The sequence below is a fragment of the Sander vitreus genome, chromosome 3 (genome assembly GCF_031162955.1).
Source record: "Sander vitreus isolate 19-12246 chromosome 3, sanVit1, whole genome shotgun sequence".
Taxonomy (NCBI): domain Eukaryota; kingdom Metazoa; phylum Chordata; class Actinopteri; order Perciformes; family Percidae; genus Sander; species Sander vitreus.
The window spans coordinates 24,601,262-24,627,004 of NC_135857.1; the positions used below are offsets into that span (position 1 = coordinate 24,601,262).

The 25,743-nt window shown below is 40.5% G+C and overlaps 1 protein-coding gene across 1 annotated transcript in view; it reads left to right on the forward strand.

Annotated features, from left to right (window-relative positions):
* The window catches only part of igsf11 (immunoglobulin superfamily member 11), a 102,665-nt gene extending 86,117 nt beyond the window's left edge, over positions 1-16,548 (forward strand). Inside the window, exons 3-8 of the mRNA XM_078246653.1 lie at positions 1,744-1,907; positions 10,046-10,253; positions 10,687-10,842; positions 12,591-12,713; positions 14,427-14,574; positions 15,454-16,548. Of these exons, the coding sequence (XP_078102779.1) occupies positions 1,744-1,907; positions 10,046-10,253; positions 10,687-10,842; positions 12,591-12,713; positions 14,427-14,574; positions 15,454-16,006 (1,352 nt within the window). The 3' untranslated portion in view covers positions 16,007-16,548. The remainder of the gene's footprint in view (positions 1-1,743; positions 1,908-10,045; positions 10,254-10,686; positions 10,843-12,590; positions 12,714-14,426; positions 14,575-15,453) is intronic.
* Positions 16,549-25,743: the final 9,195 nt, after the last annotated feature.

The window sequence follows — 25,743 nt, forward strand, 5'->3', positions numbered from 1 at the left end:
TGATCATGTGCATGAAATGAACATTGTGTACACAGAGGATAGAAGCAGATCAGATTACTGGTGACCTAAGATTGTTATTTATTATATTTCTAATGATGGCCTGAGATTGTAGTTGTCATAATGGAAGCTCATTAGCAGCATTGTGATGTACACGCTGAGGAGACTGTCGTTGTGCTTAACGTACAACGTCTTATTATTTAAGCAATTGAGTTACAGTGAGCAATCAAAGTACTGTACATGATACATACATAGACATTCCAGTGGAATATAATGTCTTTAAGTGAAATCGCTTGCATAATTTATGGTAAGTCTTTTCATGAATCTCTTATGAACCATAACTGAGCGGAGCAGTTCAAGCGCTGCCTATCTCCCCTGTGCCAGCAGTGAGCCTGCAGGTGTGTGGTGTCTGCCAGCAGAAGGAAAGCGTAGGAAGTCTGCTGGTTTCAGACAGACAGAGAGGGAGCAACAGGCAGTCTGTCAGCTAGAATATGATGGTGATATTCAAAACCCAAAATCGGCAGAAATTACACTCAAAGCCTGAAAATCATAGCAGATGCCTTATATTTTGTGACCTAAAATATAATACAGATAACTTAATTTATATGGTTGGTTGTGAGATTTATATTTTGTTGTGCAAGGTGATCATTTACATTTGGCTTGACTTCTACGTACCACACAAATGACATGCTGGTGGTTTCTACTATTGGCTTATGGCAAGAACATCATCTTACATTATCACTAACAAGGACGATTCACAGGACATGATCAATTATCTGTAATCATATCAGTGCCATCTTCCTCCTCACCATGTTTAGATAAGATTACTTCCCATTGGGGTTTTTGGACATGGATACATGCTTGTGGGGGAAATCTAACTTAATTTAGACTGTAATGTCTTTAGCTGGTCTAGAAATAGGATGCTGCATGTACATATTTGTCTCTGTGGGTCTGTTGTAGCTGACAGCTGAGTCCAGATGAGGAAAGAAACTATTCCGTTTCTAAGTTTGAGAGGATATACCTTTTTTGTTGCACAAGACAACAAGCTAACATGTTTAAGTATGCTGCATGAGCACAGGAAGCAGCAAAATAACCATCACTTTCCCCACTTGTCATGTTAATTGAGTATGTATTGATACAGACTGTGTTCCCATGAAAGCAGCAAAAAGCAAGTTGTTTTAGGAAATTAATAACTCAAGAGACAGCCTATCGTGTTTTCCCATTTAACTATTACATATTTCATGTGATCCTTCACAGCGTGGTCTACTGTAGATGTTTGTTTAGCTGCTGAGAGCATTTAAAAAAAATAGCTTGGTTCAGAAATCATGTTTGTTTTGCTGTAAAGATGAAAATGCAGCGGGACGCACTGAGAGATTAAACATGACTTGAAAATATTATACATTCACATGTAGTTGGCAGAGGTTTTGCCCATTATTACTTGTATTACAGACATCCCCTCCTCTGTCTATGTGTCTGTCTTTCTCTATCTCTGACCCATTAAAGGCAAGATTTCCAATGTCATTCATATAGGTCAGTCAAATAGCTTGCATTAAGACTAGCAAGCCTATCTTACAAAGTGCAGAGATTTATAAGAAAGATTGTGAAAGATGCATCTGTTGGGAGTTGTAATTGATATGTTTAAATATCATCTTTGCTCTGTCTGTCCTCTTCTTTTACTTGTCCATGCCTTGGTTCAGTATGTGCTTGTGCATCAAGAAACTGATCACTGCCTCCTTCCTTCTGCAGTGTGTGTGCGGGCGCTGGATGTGACGGTGTCCCAGAGCAGTATTCAGGTGGCCCGTGGCCAAGCAGCCGTTCTGCCCTGCTCCTTCACCACCAGCGCTGCCCTCAACAACCTCAACATCATCTGGATGGTGATACCACTGTCCAATGCCAACCAGCCAGAACAGGTAACATGTACAATACGTCACTGTTGCACCCCCTCAATCACAGTGACACAGAAAGTATTCCTTGAGCTTCTTCAGCAAAGAAGAATTGAGAATCAGTGCTGGATTGAAGGAGCGTTGCAAAACATATTGTTGATATTTGGACCCAGCAGACAGAATTCTTCAAATCAATGTTTTAACTGTGATGAGAGATGTATGTAGATCTTAGACAGTGAGAGACGGTAAACAGCCACAGCTGCAGTGCACTGTTTAGGTACTTACTGAGATGTATACTGTACTACTGAGATGTATGTAACTTGTGTTCTAATGCAACATTGCTGCATACGCATCATTTGGATGTCTCTGCTGCCTCCCAACACCAACGTTAGTCAAAGCAGGTACACAAGACTTGGTCTGTACTAAGGTGTGCTCAGATACAACGTAAAGAGAATTGAGAAATATGCACAATCCACAGAGAGATGATCTTTGGGGTTGAGGGATATCCAGCGCAGTTGCAGGGCAGCAATGGCTCTCGCTCATGGTGGTGGTCATTAACGAAAGCCCAAGCTAACATGATATATATATATTTTTTATATATTCTCTTTCCGGTGCATCTGAACGCACCTTTAGGGTATTAATTATGTAAGTTATAGATATTAGATGACTATATTAGAGTAGTATAGATGTGTGTCCATAGTTTAGATCACTTTCCAAGTGTAGCCTGCAGGACAGCAATGTCATGTAGCACTTTTCTCCCTTTTAAACAAAAGTATCAAATGTAAAGCAAAGAGCATCCTGAAGCTCATTTTACAGTTGTGGATTTGTTTGGGAACATTGGCAGCAGTTTAATTAGCACAAAAAATACATGATTTAGGCTTCAGTTTTGTCTTACTGGCATTCATTTTGTCCCACTGGCTTCTTACCATTGTCCCCTCCCGGCTTGCTACTCTGATTTTCTTTCTGTTTTTTTTTCTCACCTTCCTTTCCTCCCACTCTCTCTCTCACTCTTACTCTTCCTCCACCCTTGCGGGACTTCTGTGATTCCATTTGAGTTGTTTAACATGCAGCTGCAGGCCGTACAAGCTCACCTGCCTCCCTTCACTTTGAACCCCGGCGCTGGTCGGCCGTCCAAATAATACAATTATCTTCTGCACTAATTACCTCACGCCCACGACAGGCTCTATATCGCAGCTGTTCACACACACAAACACCGACACACACATAAACTGGCATTAGACTGCTAGTCCAAATGGCATACAGATCCACATGCATGCAAGCAGGGCTCATATATATATATATATATATATATATATATATATATATATATATATATATATATATATATATATATATATATATATTTACTGGCTTCACACATACCTACTACTACCTACCCACCTACATGCATGCACAGTGCACAATAAAAGTATGAAAAAGACATACATCCATAAATGCACACAACACGAGTAATGGGAGTAATGCTCCCATGTGCACACGGGTGGATAAGGGCTAATGAAACTAAAAACAACAGTAACATAAACACGTGTAGTCACTTTACTCGTTGATGCATGCATGTGACTTTTAGATGACAGGCAAGTGATCATGGGAGCTGAAACATGTAGAAGGCTGCATAACATTTATCATGTTCTCATGCTACACCATCACACTGTATTGTATCACGTGTGATATATACTGTACATAGATGTATACCTGCAACAGTGAGTACAAGCACAGTGATGCACACATACGTTTCTAAGGGTGCATTGTTAGAAATTGAAAATTAAATTACATGCATAGAGTGACACACACAATCACAAGAAGAAACAGTGTGAACTACAGTTCTGCAATCAAGTTGTGAAGTGTGAATTTGGTGAGCTGTCTAAAACATAACATGAGTTATGAAATAAAGTGCTGCGTGGGACGACAGTACAAGTACAAGGTCATTTTAGAGGAATAGAATGTCAAAAATGATTACAGTTGATGCTAAAAGCCATTAAGAATTACTGAAACAGAACTCTGTAAGCTTGCACACCCTCACAACCTGTGTTGGCACTTTAGCAAGTGCACTCACAACAGCACGAGACGTGCTGGCTTTTCTGACTTTGAAAAAACATTGCTGTTTGTTGTAGCCCAGATTAATCCTGTTGTGTATTTGCTTAGTGCTTTGACTTGCCATGCTGTTTAAGACTTCACCCTCTGGTTTACAGCCTTAAGCTTACATGGTTGACTCCACATTATAGGCTATATAACTTAATGAGTCAAGTGTGAGCCTTATATATTATGTCTGTGAGTGGGGAAAGTGTGCCAGCCTGGTGCATCTGGAGTCTGAATACAAAGTACTGATGATAGGCTATTTAAACCAACTATTTCCATTAAAAAGCTATACTCTTTTTTTTTTTTTTTTTTTTTTTTTTTAAAAGACAGTGGACCAATTTCAACAATGGATCAAATAATGTGTAATGTGCAAGGAGTCACAGTTCCCGTCAGCTCCCCTCACCTCCATTGAGTTTTATTGCATCACTGCTCTTATAACCTTGTTTTTAACACAGCTGTTTCAATAGAAAACGCTGTAAAAACCCACTGTTCACCATCCACTCAGCATCAAAACAGACAGACACAGTTAGCAACCAGCCAATAAACTAATTGGAGCAATTAGCTGCTAAAGAGACGGGTATTGTTTTTTCTCAGGAGTTGGTGGAGACCAAAACAGAGCTAAAATAGACTAAATATTGGATTTACCAGATGATCATAAACATGATCCAATCGTTCAAAACCATGTCGGAGGTCCATCTGAATGGGTCAACACACGTCGACCAACCCTCCTTCACCACCCTCAACATAGCCAGGGTATGATGCAGGTCTGAGGCTGACCGGAACTTAAATTAAATAAATATATTTTTATTTAATTTTAATAATTTAATTAAATTAGACAATGCACATCAATCAACATTTCTGTAAATGTGCCAGTGTTAGTCAGATGGCTAATTTTCCTAGTAACCCAGGATGCATGTCTTTATGGTGGGAGGAAACATGGGTAGAACATGCAAACTCCACACAGAAAGGCCCTGCCCAGACAGAAGATTGAACTCTGCAGTGCCAAATTGCTGTGAGGCAGAAGTGCTAACCACTGAGCCACCGTGTCATCCATTCATATATTAATTCAATGATTTTTATGTTTACACATCATTCAACCAACTCAATGAAAGAAAAAGACGGAAAGAGATATACTGACTTGACTTTTATCTTTTAATTAATCAGTGCAATTGAGTGTAATACTTTATCCGTGAGTCTTGTTAAATGCCTTTAACACTCAAAGTAGAATCTCTAAACTTCAGCCTTGTTGTGGTTGTAGTCCTGTTCAGGAGCTCAGGATTACAACAGGTAGGCATGTAGCTCAGAGGAGTGCCAGTGTGTGTTTGGGTGTGTGCATGTTCATGTAGTGTTTTCTGTGTATGTAATCTGTCTATCGTGCCGTTTTTGTGATCAAACGTCCTGACCTCTTTCCTCTGGGCCGCTAGGTGTGAGATAATCCAGATAAACACACACACACACACACACACACACACACACACACACACACACACACACACACACACACACACACACACACACACTAGACAATGGTTTTATGTTTCTGAGCTTTTGTTTATCCTCTCTAAACTGTTTGCTGGATATCTGTGTTTATGCTCTAATAAAAGCTCCAGGTTCACACTCGCCTTTGACACCACCTGTGAGAATAATTCCTGAAACAGATTTTGTAGTTGCAATCATTAAAATAGTTTATGTATCAAACAATTATATCCAACACTTTGGAGACATTTCTTCAATGTGGTGAGCCTTGCAGTTTTATGTTGTCAGTGCCTGAAATCCAATTTTGATACATATTCTTTACTTGCTCTAGTTGAAGGGAAACATTTGTTGTGGAGGTTTTATCACTCCAGGACTGATGAAAACGTTTTGCCGTGTCAGTGTATCATTTCTAAATGATTTTCAGTCTGGAAAACAAAATAATTAAATATGTTTTCAATTCCTGGGGCTGTGTTGATTTTCTTATAAAGTGAAAATTGTGCACTTTGCAGTGAAATTAGGCTCTGGTGAAATTGAGGTCATAGAGAATCTGTTGCGCAGAATTGATGTTAATCTGTAATTGAGAACATCTGTCACAGTATTTTAGATGATCTGATCCTTATCTGGACCTAACAATCTGCCAAAGGATATATCAAATAGATGCTGCATTTGCATACGCTCATAATATGACCTTTTGCTTTCCTTGTCGCCTCCTTTCAACCCTGCCTAAAAAAAAACATTGAACAAGAACCCATTTCAGAGCCAAACATGGCATTCTGTTTGTCTGAGGCTGTAACTCCTCCCTGTGGGGAGGCTCAAGAGAGGTTATACTGTATCACACGCTCAGCTTCAACACACTTTCTCATATACATTATATGATACCTTTTATTGATCTGTAGGGAGGAAATTTATTTTTTATTTGCTTGCCTACCTCCAGGGACATCAGTATGCAGAGTCAGCAACAGTACAGTCATTTACACCAGTAGGGTTTGAAGTGTCTTTTTTAAGGACATTTGAGCATATACATTCTTACTGATAGGACTTGAACCCTTACCTTTTAGCCGAAGGTTGAAGAGCACAAAACCACCCTGATCACTGCCAAATCAAGATCACACTCACACCATTGGTAACATTGCACACCTTCAAGATAAAAAAATATCAAATGTGGCCAATCTACCATTAAGCCTACTATCACAATGAAATTGATTCACACTTTTCTGACTCCAAAATTTACTGTAAGCGTACAGTATGTACATGGGTTGTTGTACTGTAACTTTTAGGGTCTTGAAACTTGCTCAAGAAAGTTTATCCATCACAGTGATACATTTGGTATCACTGCATAGTAATGCCAATGCAGAAAGTCACTGCTTGTAAGAATGTGTTGTACATTATACTCTGTTATCCTTTGCATGTAGTTCGCTGATATTTTTATAACCATAAAGATCTGATAACATATTTATTCATTTCATGGACATTCTTTATTGGCAATTGCTGCAATATTAATGGCTCAATTATAATCCTGTTGTTGTATTTTGTATTTCTACCAACTGCTTAAACTCACGCTTCATTCATCAACCCAGCTGTCTGCGGATATGGAATTTCTCTTTGAATTTCCTCTCTCTCACGAGGGTTCTTCAATTTTTTTCTTTATGTATTACAACAAAAGCTTTTTGATCCCCTTGTTTTCTTCGATACAGTACCTTGCGTTGGGTTGTAAACTGTTGCTAATGCAGGCCTGAAAAGCCCAATGAGACACAGTTAGACTTGACCTTACTTGATTTGACCAACATTGAGACTTTTTAAATCAGCATTCCCAAGCAATGATAAATTGAACTAAAACACAAACATTTTGTAGTATCCTTGAATGCACCACAGCGAAAACAGAAACACAGCTTCAAGGTGATCATTCTAAACAGTTATTGTACTGGATACTTTGGAAAATGACAATGAGGTTACTGTAAGTATATACACATTATGTAGTTTACGGGCTCAATCATTCAAAACCACCAGTTTGAAGAGATAGTGACATGGATCTGGATCCATATTGTTCAGAGCATGTCTCGGTGGATAGATAGAGATAACAGTGGCAGCTTACAGTCAGTAAATTGATGGGAGGCTGTGGGGGTTTAGAGGTTTATTAAGGCTTTATTGAGGCGATGGCAGTATCCCTCATCTCTGGGGCCAACAGGGTCCTTAGGGTCAGTCAGAAGTAGGCTATGGTTGTGAGACTAACACAGTACCAGAGAATATATGAAGGTTTACTGTGCCCATCCACTTGTGGCTCACACTTACAGACTGGATTGTAGAGCAACAGAATGGGATGTAGTTAGAGTGTGAGTGAATGCTTGCAGTGTATGTGGGTTTAAGGAGGGAAAGGCTGTAGCAGAGGTTACCCGCTGGGCCAGCAGTGGGACGTCCAGCTAGTCCAGCTAGAGTTCTTAGGGCCATCCACCATCTGAGTGCCAGCCATGACCTCTTTTCTTCCTGTGCACAGCTACAAAGCCAACCGGGTCATGGGAGAGTATGAGGTGATTTACACACATAGATATGGATGGATCAACATGGTGGCAATAAGACATAAAATCAAGAATATGACATGTGTTAGGCTGGAAAATACACACAGAGTACACATTTATGATCATTACAGGATTTCTTTTTCAACATACAGTATGGCTACCTTGATTTATTCTTTGTTGTTGCTTTTTTGTAAATGTCAGAAAACTAAAACTCACATGGACACAGAAAAAAACAGGGACAGGTGTAAGATGCACCACAGTTAAGGGACTGCTTTAATCCTCTGCACACTCATGGACACGCACGCACAGTGTTTGTTGCGTGTGAGGCCAATTGATTGGATCACTTTCATCGAGCATGCAGATTATATTGTTAGGTCATCAGCAATGTGTAGAGCCAGGTCATACTAGTACCGTCTGTTACAGAGGAAAACAGAGAGGTAGGCACAGACAACAAAAAAATTGACTTGGAAAAAAAAAGTGGAAAGACAAAATATAAGTGAGACCATACAGTTGTTAGACTGAAAAACATTCTGTAGCAGAACAATCACACACATACTACACTTGAACACACAACTCCAAATGGATACACTCCCCATGACACACACACACACACACACACACACACACACACACACACACACACACACACACACACACACACACACACACACACACACACACATGCAGAAGATGCAGTTGCAGGCTCTCATCACAGCTGAGGAGCTGCCTATTCATCTGCACATAAGAGGACAAAGCGAGCGTACTGCACTCAGGAAATTGCAGCCGTGCAATTTACAACCGTTAAGCAGTGGTGGAGCACACAGTCACATACACACTCCTGCATTTTCATCAGAACTATCACTCTCACACACACATACACACACACACACACACACACACACACACACACACACACACACACTGGTGCTGGTTGTTTCCCTGCCTGGGTCTTTGAACAGTTCAATGAGGGCTCTTTTCACCAAAGTGAATAGCCCCTCTGATTCCCCTCCATGCTTTGTGTGTAAGTGTGTACGCACGTCTGTGTGTGAGAGGGTGCGCGTGTTTGTGAGTGCCAAACTTGTGTGCACATTCCATGTGTTTGTGTGTCCTCTTCATCTTTTGTGTGGGCCCAGCTGAGGGGAGAGAGCTGTTTTGCATGTGGCTCAGCCTCACAAACGAGCTGTTTAGCCCCAAGTTTGAGGCCTGAGGGAAGCTTTTGAACAAATTGATCCTTCATTGCTCTTTAATTTGGACCCGAGACAAGCTTACCTCAGCCCGAAGGCATGAATTCATCCTTATAAGTGTGTTCTCACTGTGATTATTCTCAAAGGTCACTGATGTAATGATACAGAGATAGGTTTTGGTTAATTTCTTGCTGAATTTGATTCCTTGTGCAGAAATCTTCCCGCATTGCTACTGTTGGATTCATCAGATTACAGTTTATATGTTTCCAAGTTAAAATGTTTTCAATTATGCATACCATTTAGTGGATGCTTTTATCTGAAGAGCCTTATTCCATGAAAGCATATTTTTAGTATGTACTCCTTACCCTGGAATCTACCCACTGAGCTAGAAACATGCACTTACAAATAAAAGGTTTTTATCTTTCTGTTTGTTTCCTAGGACATACAAGTCTGCTCACTTTGACACTTTCTCTGTCCACTGTCAAGCTGTCTTTCAGCCTCTCGGTAGAACAAGGTCTCCCTCTAGTGAGACATATCTGTAACAGGCCACTAGAGTAAATGTCAAAGAATCACATAAGAGCTTCAGTGACAAAAAGCAATGAGTTCTAATGACTTTAAAAACTTGGGCACCATCTGCTACATTTATTTGGACAACAGAAGCAGATTTTATTGATATAATTAAAAATCTCTGAATTGCTGGTTCTCAATATTTATTTCTCTTATCTTTTCCCGCACATTCTTTCCTCTGACCTCTTTGCCACCAATGTCTATTTCTGCCTTCCACCCTTTCCCATTTACTTCTCTAATTTACCAATTCACTTCCTCTCTCTACTTGTTTACATCTGTTACCTTCTCTGTCTCTTTTCCATCCCCTCTCCATGACATCCCACTCCAGGTGATAATTTACCAGGGAGGCCAGGTGTTCAGCCTCGCCAACCACCTCAATGGCCGTGTGGGCTTCGTGGCCACCATGCCAAGTACAAGTGCCTCCATCTTCATCAACAACACCCAGCTGTCCGACACTGGGACCTACCAGTGCCTGGTCAACAACCTCCCAGACAGAGGGGGGCGCAACATTGGCGTCATTGGGCTCACCGTTTTGGGTAAATAGAATTTTTTTTTTTTTGTGTGTTAAAATATAAGAACAGTTTCTTCTATTAGAAGACAGGAACAACATTTTATTATGCTTTGGTCACTACATTAACTGAGACCATGTAGAAAAGAAAATAGATGTTATCGTGTGTGGAGTTTGCAAGAACTGCTGCTTTTTGACCTGCTTTCATCTAATATTCAGTATTTTGTAGAGCTATAAAGACAACAACAAAACATAGTCATCATTTTATTTATCATTTATGTTTGTAAGTAACCAGAAAAAGACATTTTAAAACAGTTTGCAATAAAGCAGAATGCAAGCACTATTGGATTAATGAGTCTTCAGCTTTTTTTGAATATGAAATTTCCTCTGCAATTAGGAAAACATTAGATTTGCTTTGTAAAGTGGTTAACACGACGCCGCCCACTCTCTCCATCTGCCAGTGCCCCCCTCGGTACCAGCATGTCGAATCCAGGGCACGCTAGATGTAGGCAGTGACATCATGCTGATCTGCAGCTCAGAGGAAGGCATTCCCACGCCGTCCTACTCCTGGGAGAAGCTGGACGCACTGCCCAAGCTGCCGCACAACGCCATGCAAGGTATTAAAAACAAGCTGGCCGTCGGAGTTCCCTTTTGCCCCACCTTTGCTGGTAAATCTCACACACATAGCGTAGCTCAGACTCAGCAACAATCCCACCATCACCGCCACCTGTCATGTGCCAGGCCCAAACTACTGCCCACCCAAGGCCCACCCTCCCCAACTGAACCTGCTGAGAGCTGATGATGGATGGATGGATGGATGGATGGATGGAGTGATTCAGTCCATGGGAATTTGTGAATGAGTGGGTCAGGAATGTGTTTGTGTAATTGGCCCATAGGATTTGTGTTGTTTTTATGTCCTTCCTCGTTCTCTCAAGCTGAATACCAACTCTGACTATTTCCTCTGTACCGGAGTGGTGCAATCACTATGGCCATACTGCTTCAACTTTAGCTAAGCCGTGACCTAATACCCATCCAGCTACTGTCAGTATAACAGGAGCAGATGTATTAGAGTTGTGTTTGGTTTTCAGCATCAGAGAGAACTGGTGTAGTGGACTCTCCTTTCTTTTCCAGCTGTGCCCATTGCACAGTCAAAAAATCTTCATCACCAGTCACTGTCTTTGTCTGTACACTACTGGTCAATAGAAGGCAAATATAAAAAAAAAACTTAATATTAATTGCAGATCGCAGATTCCTACAACAATAAAGTTAATCATTTTTCTTATATAGATCCAGACAGAAATATTGTAGACACTGTGAAATTACTGTAAATTTGAAGCTGAATCAAAAGGAGATTGAATACATGTCAGTTATCAGTATTTGTGAGATGCTAATGACTTTTCTGTCAAAGAGGCTAAATTGTATCTCACCAGAATTGCAGCTGCATTGGTCAAAAAAACTGTCACAAAATAAAACTTACCAATTGAGGTATGTTATAGTTACATTACACTTATTGTATGCTGTTTACATTATTTTCTCTAAACCCTGATTCTGTAAATTAAATGTATTTAAGTATCGACCACTTGAGAGTTTTTTTAGATATTTCAGTTCAAGTTATATAAGAAAATCAATATATAGACCAACTTATTAATTGTATTGTAGAACTTTGTGCTCTTCAAAACTTCACAACTCTCAGTAAAATAGACTCTATGTCTACTCTACATTTATGATACATCTCCTCTTGATGGCAGTTAGAGAGCCCACCTGGTTTGACTTTTTTTTTTTTTACATTCAAGGATCAAATGGTCTCAGTGTTTTGCATTGAGTTTTGAGTCTTCTTTTTCTGTTTGCATTTGATTCATATTGAAATGAGATCATGGATTTGTCAGCGTCACTCTTGTTTTATGTGTGTTTAGTTTGACAGACAGCTTTGTCATCTGTCATGTCATTGTCAAGAGAACAGGTGAAATCTGGCTCACTTTCTATAACTCATATATCTAGGAAACGCTGAGGCCTTTTTTAATAAACCCAGTAGTGTACAGCTCTATGATTCTAAACTCACGACTCAACCCATTCATCATTTGTGAAAGAAAGTAATCTGCAGCTTTACTTTCACACCTCCTATTAAAGCTATATAGCACCCTCTATTGCTAGATAGTAGAAGTAGTTCAGTTGAATGTATTGTCATACTATAAAGACGATTAGTATACCATTCTCAAATTAACTCTGATGTTGTACTTTGCACTCTTTACGTAAATGTTTTATGATATGCATTAGGTCATATGTGTGCTTTCACAGTGTTCTGTGCATCCATGTAGTTGTGTTTTAGTCACTTTAATTACTACGTGGCTCTGTGTATGTCTATCAGACCAGATGCAGGGCACTGTAACCCTGAGAAACATCAGCACCAGCAACTCAGGACTCTATCAGTGTACCTCCAGCAATGTTATTGGCAAGAGCACCTGTGTGCTCAACCTGCAGGTCGTAGCACGTAAGTACACTTAAACACACTGCTCCTTTACTGCCAGATCCACGTGACACTTTTATTATCATACATAGACCAGGTGGCTGTGTTTGTTTACGGATTCACATTTATAGACGGACATGCCTCGTCTCACTCAAACTCTGACAGATGGGAAGTTAGAAGTCTTCTCCTTGAGCGACACTCGTCAGACATACAGATAAACATAAACACAAGCAAACAAATTAAACAACTAAACAAAGAACAAGAGCAGAACATCTTTCAGATAGCAGTACACCCTACTGCTGCACCAATCAGATAAAAAAGACAGATAGTTGATTTAGGTCATACAGGGTCTGACAGTTTGGATAGCTTGACAGGAAGGACTGTACCATGGTGTGTGACAGGATGACGCTCAGTGTCAGAAATACAGGCAGACAGACAACATAGTGCTGAGTCTGTCTGTCAGAGACAACAGTGTGTGTCATTGCCTACATGGTGCAGCTGTAAATGCTCAGAAAGAATAAGTGTTACTCAAAACAATTCTGTTCCATTGCTGTTTCTATTTTATCTGAGGATTTATAAAAACAAAATGATATTACACGTTTAAATCAATACTCGATTTATCTCAGTTTCTCTTCTTTCCTTACCATAGGGTATTGACTAAAGTGAAGGACATAATATAGCTGTTGTTAACCAAAGACACGTTGAGCATCTTACTGAAGCATTAGCACCCCCTCTCACAGATTATTTAATGAACATACTGGCACATTTTAAACAGCTCCCAACACTTCCCATTGGTTCTGAAATTGTATTTGAAGACTTTAAAAGTACATTTATATTGCCCAAAAAGGATTTGATTGCTCTGTGTCTACCATTTTTTTTAAAAAGTGCACACATTTATTTATTCATTTTAAAATCTTTTTATTGAATTTTTCAACATACTTATTTACTACAACACAAATCGCAGTAATTAACACCACAGTGAAAAAATACACTTTACATACAAACAGATTAACATACATGTAAAACCACATTATGAAATAAGACAACACACATCACAGAAAATCAATAAAAAGAAGAAAAAAAGGTCTGTGGGATCTATGCTTACTGCTTGGATACAATCGTTTGTTTGAAGTAAGAGATGAAGGGCTTCCAGACTCTAAAGAATTTTTGCACAAAGCCCCTTGTAGAGAAGTTTTTCAAGCTTGAGATGTGCCATAACACTTTCTGTCCACTTAAAGTGTGATGGCAGTTAGACAGATTTCCAGTGTGTCAACACTAACTGCCATGCCAACAGTGACAGAAAGGCCAAAGGCATCACACTCTGCACCTGTGAGAGCCAGCCTTCCAGGTGCCACTCCAAATAGTGTGATTCCTGGGTCCGGTTGTATCTCCATGCTACGAATTTTAGAGAATATTTAAAAAATGGCCAACCAGAATGTCAAAAGACTTAAGCAACTCCAAAACAAATGGTATAAAGTGGCTTTATCCTGATGGCAGTGGGAACAGGTTGGATCAAATCCAGGAAAGATATTTGCAAATCTGCTTTTACTGAAGTGTAGTCTCTATGTATTACTTTGAACTGTAATAAACCATGTATTATGCAAATGTATGTAGAATGAAATATTGAAACTGCAGACTGCCATACTTCATCAGAAATGTTTGTCTCTAAAGTGCCGACATGATCTTGAAAACAAATTAATCAATATTATTATATTTTCTGCTGTCTCTGTCCTGCAGCCCAGCCTCAGAGTGTGGGTCTGATAGCGGGCACCATTGCTACAGGAGTCCTAGCTGTCATCATCTGTTCCCTGTTAGTGGTGGTCACACTCTTTTACTGGAAGAACAAGAACAAATATGATGAGGAAGAGATCCCCAATGAGATCAGGTTTGGCTTTGATTTGTGGCTTTGCAACCAAAAGCTGTTGTGGTCTCCAGCATACTATTAATGGATGTATTGGATGTAGTGTCTCAAAAGAGTTTTCTTTACTTGTATATGTATTCCAAATTATGGCAGGGTGGAGACTGTATTTGTGGCCTCTCTGCTGTATTTCAAAAGGAGATAAGATGCAGCGGCAGCTTTGTGTTTGCACTGTAGAACGATTAGTGTGTCAGCAGGGCAATTACAGATTGAATTCAAAGAAACCCAGACCAGTTAATTGGATTTAAAGTTTGGAGAATTCAGCTTAGTTTAATCTGCGCACAGCAAACGTTTTCATCATCACAGGCTAATTTGTCTGTTCAAACACTCTGTGAAGCTCTGTCAGTTGATTAAATGGGCTGCAATTTCTCCCCTAAATCACTACATGAATCATTTGGAAGATGAATCATTGTTCATATATGTGAGGCTTTGGCTGATTGGGATAACATCTGCCTCATTTTGGGTTTAAATGCAAACCCGCTTTCAGTTTCTACCCTAAGGGCTCTGCTCTTTCCCCACTAACAGCAATCAGTGTTCATATGTAGACTTGTAGTTTTTGGCACCTGTGTTGCTATTGCATGAATTGTACAGGTTTTCCAGTTACTGTGACCACCCACTGTATATTAAGTCCAGAAAAAAATAAGAGCAAAAATGAATGAATAAATAGTATTAAAGTGATCCACATAGTGTAACTTGAATGCAAAGATGAGCTATTTTCATTTTGAATGCACCAATAAAGGATTTGTGCTAAATATTTGAAGATTAACTAATTGACTATCTTACTGCTATCATTCATGATATCACATCATGACATCTTTACAACTTCCACTTATATCTTCTTCACAGAGAAGATGACCTTCCTCCTAAGAGGTCATCATCAGTGAAGGCATTCCATGCAGACGCCTCATCCTCAGAGAACGACACGCTGACGTCTACCAACACCTACAACAGCCGCTACTGGCACAACCCCAAACCCAACTACGACACCAACTCATATACACGCTACAATGGAGACACTCGCCAGACCTTCTCCACTGCTGCTCACGTTTCACATGCACACGGACAGGCCCAGAACCCAGGACACGGCCACAGTACAGTGGTCACAGCGCCAGGCTCAGCTCCACTGTCCCGCCACGCGCAGCCCACAACGACAACGACATCGTTTGCCAATGGCAGCCACACGCTCCCACCACCCAAGACTCTGGTGGTCACCACAAACTCTGCCCCGTCCCCTCCCGCCATGGTGCGCAGCAACGGCTCTGTGAGCCTCAAACCGGTAGTGACGTCCACACACGGGCAGCACACACACTCCTACGCAGTGAGCCAGGCCACGCTGGAGCGGATGGGGGCGGTGCCTGTCATGGTGCCCGCCCAGAGCAGAGCAGGCTCGCTGGTGTGAAATCTCATTTTGTAAACTGTTCTCTTTGAAAACCAGACTAAAAGAGTGTTTGGTTGTGACGTTTGAAACCCTCTGATAAAACCCCCCCACTAAATATGGGCTGAAGCAGCCTGCTGCCCTTTACAACTGTGTCTTTCTTTATGTAACACACTGGGATTTTACAGTGCAGAGTTCATTTAATGCCAATTCCTTGATGAGCGGGACCCTCGTAGACAAGCATCATCTACTATTTTTCAACGACTTGGATGATTTAACAAAGCTGGAGTGAAATTTCCTGCAGAACCTGGATTCCCTGGTCATTTTCAGGGCTGGATCTTTGTGATGATTGGGTTAATTGTGGGGGACTCAAAGCAACACAAAGCATTTTCATCTCAATGTGTTCATACTACATGGTCAGACAGAAGTGAGCTCGGATTCCCACATAAATGCGTGTGTCTCTTGTTTTAGGATAACAAATTAAATCCATTTTAGTTCCAATAATTTAATTTCCCAGTTGTAATTTTGATTGACAGAAAAATGAAATGATGTTGGGTGAAATGGCCTTAGAAGCTTACGGAGAGTGGTTTTACTGGGTGCAATACATTGCATAATATACTTCATTGAAAGTAAACATTTTAATTACATTTTCGCACTTTTCAGAGCAATTTTATATCAAAACTGCTGTCTTATAAACAATTACTTAAATAATGACTAATACTAATACTTTAAGGCCATTGTGTATCAAGTCTGTATTTTTTTAAATCGTTATGCACAGACACCTTGCACACTGAGTCTGTTGCGTTTTATTATTCTATCCATTAGGGGTGACCCCGAATAGTCGAATATTATAAATAAATAAGATTATGCCCCGTAAAGTCCAGTTCAAACAGATTCTGGACAAGATGAGTGAAAACTTGCAGCTACTTCTAATGCGCCGGTCTGCAATGTTCTGAAACCTGCCAGTTTACACCAATGCGACGAGATGAGACGGTGTATTATCTTCATAGCACGACTCTTTGTACTTTCGTCATAAATTCCGATTTTCAGGCTTTTTTGTAGCTGGATATCATTTGTTGCATCTCAATATGATTGTGGATAACGTTCTTGCTACAGCTGCATTTCTTGTGGAGCTGAAACGGCAAAAACAGCGTTTTATTTCTCTGATTCACTGCTTTGTTTTAACAATGCTTGCTCTCTTCAGTTACTCTCCAGCTCGTTCGACGGGGCGGGCGCTCGTTGAGCCTCCGGGCCGGTTCAGACCGCTGCAACCTTTCCTTGCAACGTTCTAAACCGGTTTTGTCTCGTCGCAAGTCTTTAAAAGATTTATTAAAAGCTTCAAAGTGGGTAAAGTAGCCCACGATATTCCACTCCGGGATTGCTCCGTTGCCACTGGAAATTCCGCCAGATTTCACTCTTTTTGGCTGGATGTCTGTAACCTTCCGCTTTCTTGGTGTTGGAATTTTAAACTCTGGTTGATTTATGAGGACTAACTGCTCCTTAGATCTCTGCAGGGTAAATTGAGACAGCTAGCTAGACTATCTGTCCAATCTGAGTTTTCTATTGCATGACTAAAACAACCTTTGAATGTACACATGTTCCACCAAAACAAGTTCCTCCCCGAGGCTATTTTGCAGAGGTGCCGTTGCTCCGTCCGGTGACGATTGTGATTGGTTTAAAAGACCACAGCACCTTTTTCTCCCATCCTGGAATGCTGTGTGGACTAGCCAGACCTTCCTCTGCAGCGCTGTGGAGGAAGGTCTGGCAATGCAAGACTATGGGTAAATAAATCCAACCGCCCCATGATAGATTTAGGTTTCACTTTCTATGATCCGTGACCGACGGTCGCCCCCATCCACATGATTCGACGATCAGTCGACAATAGGCAACACTTGACAATTCTGATTAGAATATGAAAATTCTTAGTCGAGGACACCCTTACTATTTGTTATGAAAATTCGCAATACAAGACAAAATGGAGTTGTCAAGCAGTGAGGACGATTTTGTGGTGCATTTACTGTAGGTGGCCAGCGTTGAAAGTCTGTTAAAAGTCTATGGTCATTTGTAAGGTATCATTCTGCTAAACATCTTATTCTTTGAAAGGACCAAAGTCCTGGAACTCTTTGCTGGAAGATTTGCTGTATTTTGCTGTCTAATCTTTCGTACATCCTTTGTTTTGAGATCAGTAGGCCTACCTACCATCCCCGATCCCCGGATACGAATTGACACAACATGAGGTTGTATTTATTTTTAAACATGCGTCAATTTCGGACAAAAAATACGGACTTGGTGTGTAAAGGCCTTTTCCCAAACAACAATGGTGATATTTGTTAGCATATACCGTAGATGGTGATATAAAGATAGCACAAGCACTGGATTTTCACAACAGAAAGCTACTGTCCCCCTGATTTAAACTTGAAACTCCAGATGGATATTGTCGTAGTCTTTGCTGTGTTCATCCTCGCTGTTGTCTTAATCCGGTTCATGTCAAATTAGTGCTGCTTTGAGAAGACGTGGATAAGAGCATGTCTTATTTCATAAATGCTTTATAAAGAGACAAATATATATTTAAAGGTGATTTTTTTTTTTTCTTGGCAAAGGCTAACACCTATTGTTTTCTACTGTACATATTGTAACTTCAACAGTAGGCTAGATTGTGAATCAAAGAAAATACATTGCGTCTGACTAATACATATTCTACAACTCATGTGTCTTAATTTAAAACAAAATGTAAACTCTTTTTGTTACATTAGACAACAAGCTGGGTTTGATAGTCAGTGTTATTGGTTTCAATGAAGGGATTTTTTGTATTTTATGTTTTCATTTTCTAATGAGTATTGCCATTTCATTACAAGGTCTGAAGTAAATACAGTATGGTTTAACATGAATGGCCATATGTTTATAAATAATAGACACCTATGCTGTATGGTAGAACGTTTCACTGTGTTTCTGACCTACTGTATTTATGTTTTGACCAAATCTCACCAGTCTGTTAAATAACTGTTACAGTGTTCCCAAATTAAGCAATCGTCATTTCTTGATGTGCATTACCTGGATGCACAACACTAATAATTTCTTGTAGCTATGATGCAATATTTGATTCAGCAATTATTTGTGTTAAATGCAGTATTAGAAAGTGTTTTTCATTCTTCAGAGCAATTTCGTTTATGCGTCTAATATGAGTTTTAATTAAATGTGCTGTTTTGGCATTCAAGTTTTACTGAGACAAATTGATGTGCTAACAAAACAAACAGTGCTCTCAGCTTTAAAACATATTATCTCGAGAATTATGGTGGAAACATTTTTCTTTCATTTGTATTATTTCAAGAGGACTTCACTGACTTTAGAGACACGTTTTAAAATAAATGTAGGTATGTCATCCGGTTTCTTTGTAGGTGTTATATGCACTCAAATACAGTAAGTCTAATTGAATTAGAAAATTAAAAAAAACTTTTAAAAAAACTGGGACGGTTGGCAGCTAGTTTAGAATGGTATTAGAAGTGTTTTAGACTGGAAACCTACATAAAACAGAATGCTCTTTAATCCCTACACATTTTTTGGATAATTTGAACAATAAATACTAGCCAAGGTGTATTTTCGTGTTATTAATGTCATCCCTTATTTCACACATTTATGGAGTCACAAAATAGACCCCATAAGTACCAGTCAACACTGGTTTTCCATCACAGTTTGTTGTCAGTGATGTAGGCCTGCTGTTTGGATATATATTTCTCCTGTTTTTTGCCTGGAAGTCATGACATAAACGGCTCATAGTTTAATATCTGCATAGCTATTCATTTATTCGCTATTCTGTCAGTTATGTACCAGTCCAGATCAATCACAAATATGTTTGATCATCTTTGTACATTGACCCCGGTCTAACCAGTACTTTGTTTAAATTCACCTGCAACACACACACACACACACACACACACACACACACACACACACACACATTGATTTATAAGTACAGTAAGGCTTAAAGAGGTCAAATGATCCGAGGTAAGTTATCACCTCCCCCTTCTCTTTGTCTGACAGTGTTTTCTGAATAAAGTCTTCTGTCTGTTTAGATTTCACTCACCATCTCTCCCAGTGTCCCTGCCTTGAGCACTGGCTGACAACATTAAAGAAAAACTTTTCTTCAAAGATATCTGGCTTTGGTCTTCTCAGAGAAAATGTCTAGACTAGGCTAGAAAAGCTAAACTGAGATTATTTTGCTTTAACTATGCCCTCCGTTTGTAGGAGCAATGGAAAAAGAGCACACAATCAGTAGAAAACTACTGAGGCTTTAACCCAGATTAAATAAACATCTCATCTTCTACCCTGGCCGTTGGCGTGTGGTACACAACGTGGTATATGGGTTCTGTAGATAAATAATGACGTGATATATTGCCAATAGTAAAACCAATCTGTAAATATGTATACAACTACATTCTGTTCTTACTGTTGGATTGAAATGAAATAGGAAAAATAACACTGGAAATTGTAGTAAATAAATATTGTTAATACATTCCCGCTTCTTTGTTTGTGTGTTGCATGTTTTAGTGGATCATCATTGAAATGGAAACATTATTCTGCATTTTAGCGACATGTACAGTAAGTATAATGTGTACAGATTCTGCATAACATGTCATATACACTAGTTATCCTCTTCAGGAGGTTCTGCTGCTGTAATATGAATAACATATTCCAGGCTTTGCTCAGCAAGCTTTCTATGAAACTCATTCATCCAGCCGTTGGTGCTCCTGCAGGCTGTTAAGACAACCATACAGACGAGAGCTGTACTGAATAACAATATGAAGAATATGCTAGTGTGCTAGTTTCTTCATGCTCTTGTGGTTTCTATTCCCAAGACAAATTGTGTAATACTGCAAAAATGAAATGTCTTCCAAGTAAAGATAAAGATTCAGAAAGTGTTTACCAATAATTTTTTTTCTTTGTAATGCTTAGGTTTACACTATTGCTCTGTGCAGTGCTTCTGACTCTCACGGTGTAGTTTATTACATTTAGAACACATGACTGAGTCCATAGTGTGCATACATGTAAACTATTTCCACTCGTTACTGCACATTGACTCAGTAGTATACTATGCAATGTAGCAATGATCATTTATGAATTTGGGGCCAGCCACGCACTGCCTGCGTGGCGTGAGCGTGGCGTTTCTGTTGCGTGCCAACCATCTTCTACCCACATTGCCATGTGAAGGCCAAGGTGAGGCACACCAGAGTCAGTAAGAACACAACGGTTAGTAAGACTGACTCTGACACACAAGCTCGTAATAGCAGGAACGTCAGTCATGAACATGATTACATCAGTTGCACTCGCAGTGAACCACAGACAGTCAAGATGAGTGTAGCCAGCTGCAGTCATAGCCATTCTACAGATAATGCTGCATACACACTGAAAAACTCCTCCAGTCCTCTAAAGAGGAAGGTGTCATTTGTTCAAAGTCGCTTGCGTTCTTGCAAGAAAAAATTGAAGCTTCAAGGGCAGAGAGTCAGAAGACTTAAACAGAAAGTGAAGTCTCTCTCCTCAGTTCAGATCTGAAAGAGAAGCTGCTTGTTTCCACCAGCTGTGGTGATATGCTGGAGGCTTCCTTTAGCGGAGTTGCTAAAGAAATTCTCACCAGGGCCAAGTGCAAGAGTAAATCTGCTAGAATCTCTGATGATTTGAGATCTTTTGCCATGACTCTCCATTTCTACTCTGCAAAAGCTTATCAGTTTGTTCGTGTTAGCTTTGATTGTGTTCTGCCTCATCCTCAAACAATCACAGCAGTATTCCTGCAGACCCAGGCTTTACAGAGGCATCATTCGCTGCCCTCCAATCCCATGTGGAGGAAGGAAGGAAAGATGGTAAGGAGACTGTTTGTGCTCTTATGATGGATGAGATGGCCATCAGAAAGCATGTTGAATATGCTGAAGGGAAATTCCATGGGTATGTTGATGTAGGATGTGGCAAAGTCGATGACTCTTTGCCAGTAGCCAAGGATGCATCGGTCCTTATGGTTGTAGCTGTTAATGGATCTTGGAAAATCCCTGTGGCTTACTTTCTCCTTGACGGGTTAAGCGGACAAGAGAGAGCAAATATTGTCACACAGTGTCTTCACAAGCTGCATGACATCGGAGTGTGCGTTGTTTCCCTGACATGTGATGGACCGTCTTGTCACTTCACCTTGATGCAGGCTCTTGGAGCCAATATCACAGTTGGAAACATGAGGCCATGTTTTCCTCACCCTGCAAATCCAATGCAGGCCGTGCATGTTGTTTTTGACGTGTGTCACATGATGAAACTCTTGAGGAATGCTTTCGCTGATGGACATGTTTTCCAGACAGACAGTGGCAAAACGATTAGGTGGCAATACCTAGAAGACCTCAACAAACTTCAGGAGACTGAAGGCTTGAGGCTGGGTAATAAGCTGAAGATGGCACATATTCTGTGGAGAAAGATGAAGGTAAATCTTGCTGCTCAAGTTTTCAGCAGCAGCGTTGCAGATGCCCTTGAATTCTGCAACAAGGAGCTTCATTTTCCTCAGTTTCATTTTCTGAGGAAACCGTCGAATTTCTGAGAACAATCGATTTAGCTTTTGATGTTCTCAATAGCAGGAACCCTGTGGCAGGGTTCCAAAGCTCCTTTGAGAAGTTGTAATAAACTTCACATGCTGAGTCTGTTGGAGAGAGCTGAAAATGTCCTTCTGCAGCTCAGAGATAGCTCTGGGAGAGACCTTTATGCAGGGCCTAGGAAAACAGGTCCCATTGGATTTGTTGCCAGCTCCAGAAGCATTTCCAACATCTTTAAAGAGCTGGTTGAAGCACAGGATGCACCTTGTAAGTATCTCCTCACTTACAAACTCAGTCAGGATCATCTTGAGCTGTTCTTCTCAGCAGTTAGGGCACGCGGACGCTACAACAACAACCCAACTGCCCGACAGTTCAAAGCTGCGTACAAACACCTCCTAGTGAGACATCAAGTGAAAAATGGAACAGGGAACTGTCTCATTAGAGATGGCACCAACATGTTGGCAGTGACAGTTGGTCCAGCTTCTTGTCGATTTGATGTCACACCAGCACTCCCTCTGGATTCTGACCACGACTACAGCATCTTACCTTGTGTCGATTCAATATCTGAGTTCAAGGATGCCGCTATACATTACATTGCTGGATTTGTGATGAAAAAGATGGAGAGAATCTTGTGCATGCCCTGTTCTCTTGCACTGAGTTCTGATTCCAGCATGCATGCTTTCATTGCCTTGAAGAACAGAAGAGGCTTACAGAATCCATCAACAAGCACTGTGGAGGTGTGTAAAGCCTCTGAAAGGTGCTTTCAAAGACTTCTGAAGACCAGTGGAGGAAAGCTTCCTCAAGGAAAAGGACTAACAGCTGCCATTATAATTCAGGTTCTGAGTGATCGTGCTGACAAGAATCTTTTTTCAGAGTTGCACAACCACATGTTTGAGACCAGTGTTGAGGACAATCATGTTCACACCTTGGTTAAGATGGCAGCCTCCATGTACTGCAAGATACGCCTTCATCATTTGGCAAGGCGAGAAACTGAGAAAGTAACAGGGGCTCTTGTGAGAAGGAGGATGAACAAATTAATACTTTTCCATCACCAACAGTATGGTGTTTTTAGTGCACATCTCCCTGTTCTAATAATGTTTACAGCACTTTCTGTGTGTATCGCTCACGCTTGCTTTGCTTAGAGCCCGCATCAACGGAGCATAAGCATTTTCTGAAGAAACCTGACTTTACATACGTTCAGCTTGCTGTGACAAACCTTTACACTCACATGAGAAAAACCTGTCAGTAACATATTTTTGTTTGCTGTTACTCAAATGCTAGCAACAAATTACATAAAGTTTTATGGTTAAATTGTTATTTTTTGTGATTATACAGTACGTTCTCTTCAAATGTTACACTCAAATGTTCAGCTGTTTCAGTGTTGTCTGTTTGTGGCGTCTGTTTGTTACGTTTGTCTTGTCCTGTGTCCCCACTCTCAGCCTGCACCTTGACGTGGTGAGTGGGCTTCTAACTAAGCCAGGCTAGATGTTGAGAGTTAAAGCTAAGATGCTGGTCATCCTTTCTCTTTTTCTGACATGCTGGTGGTTGTTGTTTCCAAGTTTTTCCAGTAACAAACACTGCTGTATGAAAGAACTTTTAACTCAGATTGAGGACAGTGAAGTTGAAGAAAGTTAAGTTAGATAACTCAGACATCAGTATTTTACTGTATTATATGCTTTTCTAGCCAACATGTTTACAGCCACCTATCAGACCAAAGCAGTTAAGTGAGTTGAATTATTTTCTCAGCTATGTTATTATTATGTCATTGCTATTACAGGTGTAATAGATCCTGGTGAACTTCTACCGCTGCAGCATCAAGAGCATCCTAACCAACTGTGTCACAGTATGGTATGGCAACTGCTTTGCCTCTGACTGGAACGCACTGCAGAGGGTGGTGAAAACTGCCCAATGCATCACTGCTTCCAAACACCCCTCCATCAAGGCCATCCAGGGAAAGCAATGCTTGAGTAATGCGCACAGCATCGCCAAAGACTGATCTCACCTCAACCAGACTGTTCACCCCACTCCCCTCCAGGATGCGTTACAGGTCTCTATGTAAACGGACCAGAGGAAGCCAATTGCCACCTCCTTGCCTGTGCCTAATGAGCTGAACCACGTCCATGGGGCTGCTTTGACAGGGGCAACAAGGAGGTAGCCATAAACGTTGAGCCACCCCCCCACACACTACCCATACAATGTTACTGTTATAAACACTGCACATACCTATACATACTGTACATATCTGTCTATATTGTTCATACTGCATATCCATGGGTTATGCTCTTATAATGCTACTGTTAACACACTGCACATATCCTTACTGTAAACCATACCACTTGGTTAACTGTATACTACTGTCTACACTGCACTATGTCATACTGTGAAAGCCGAGGTTCTGACCCAGAACGCGGAGAAACATACATGGACACAGAGTGACGATTCAAAAACGTTTTAATGAAAGTTCAGTACTTAGAGCAGCCAAGGACAGAAAACACAAGGGAGGATGACTCTGAGCTTGATAGGGGCTGAGGCGGGCAGGCAGTGGTGTGTCCAAACTTTCCTTCTGGACTCCAAGCGGGAAGGTAAAAAGGCTTGAGCGTGATGAGCCGGCGGAACAGCAAGCCACGGCAGCAGGTCTTGAGGTGTAGGTCTGGACAGGAGGAGGAAGAGCAGTGACTATTGAACAGTGTTATGTCTACCAATGTGATAATGTATTAAACTAAAGAAAAAAAGGCACATACACAACCTAGGATTACATGAGCTAGCTAGGTGTTTCTGCAACTTCGGCCTGTACAAGCACAACCCCAAAAGAATGTGACATTGTTCAACTGTTTCATGTTTAAAACATGTTGAGAGGTTTAATCCAGCATCACCCCTACTGGATTAAGACTCTCAAGCAAAAAATGGATGATGAATGATTGAGATTTCTCTTGGTACAGCTACCAGAAGACTTACAATTTTCAGATATATTGCTCACGTCACATTTACGTCGTCTCTCTCAGTTGGAGGCTGCGCAGTACGCTCAACCATCAAAAGTGCTTCTAATGGCCTTCACTGGTCTCCGTCCAGAGCAACGGGATCTGTTGGTCCATTCTTATATACTGTCTGTGGGTAAGGATTACATGAGCTAGCTAGGTGTTTCTGCAACTTCGGCCTGTACATACACAACCCCCAAAAAGAATGTGACATTGTTCAACTGTTTCA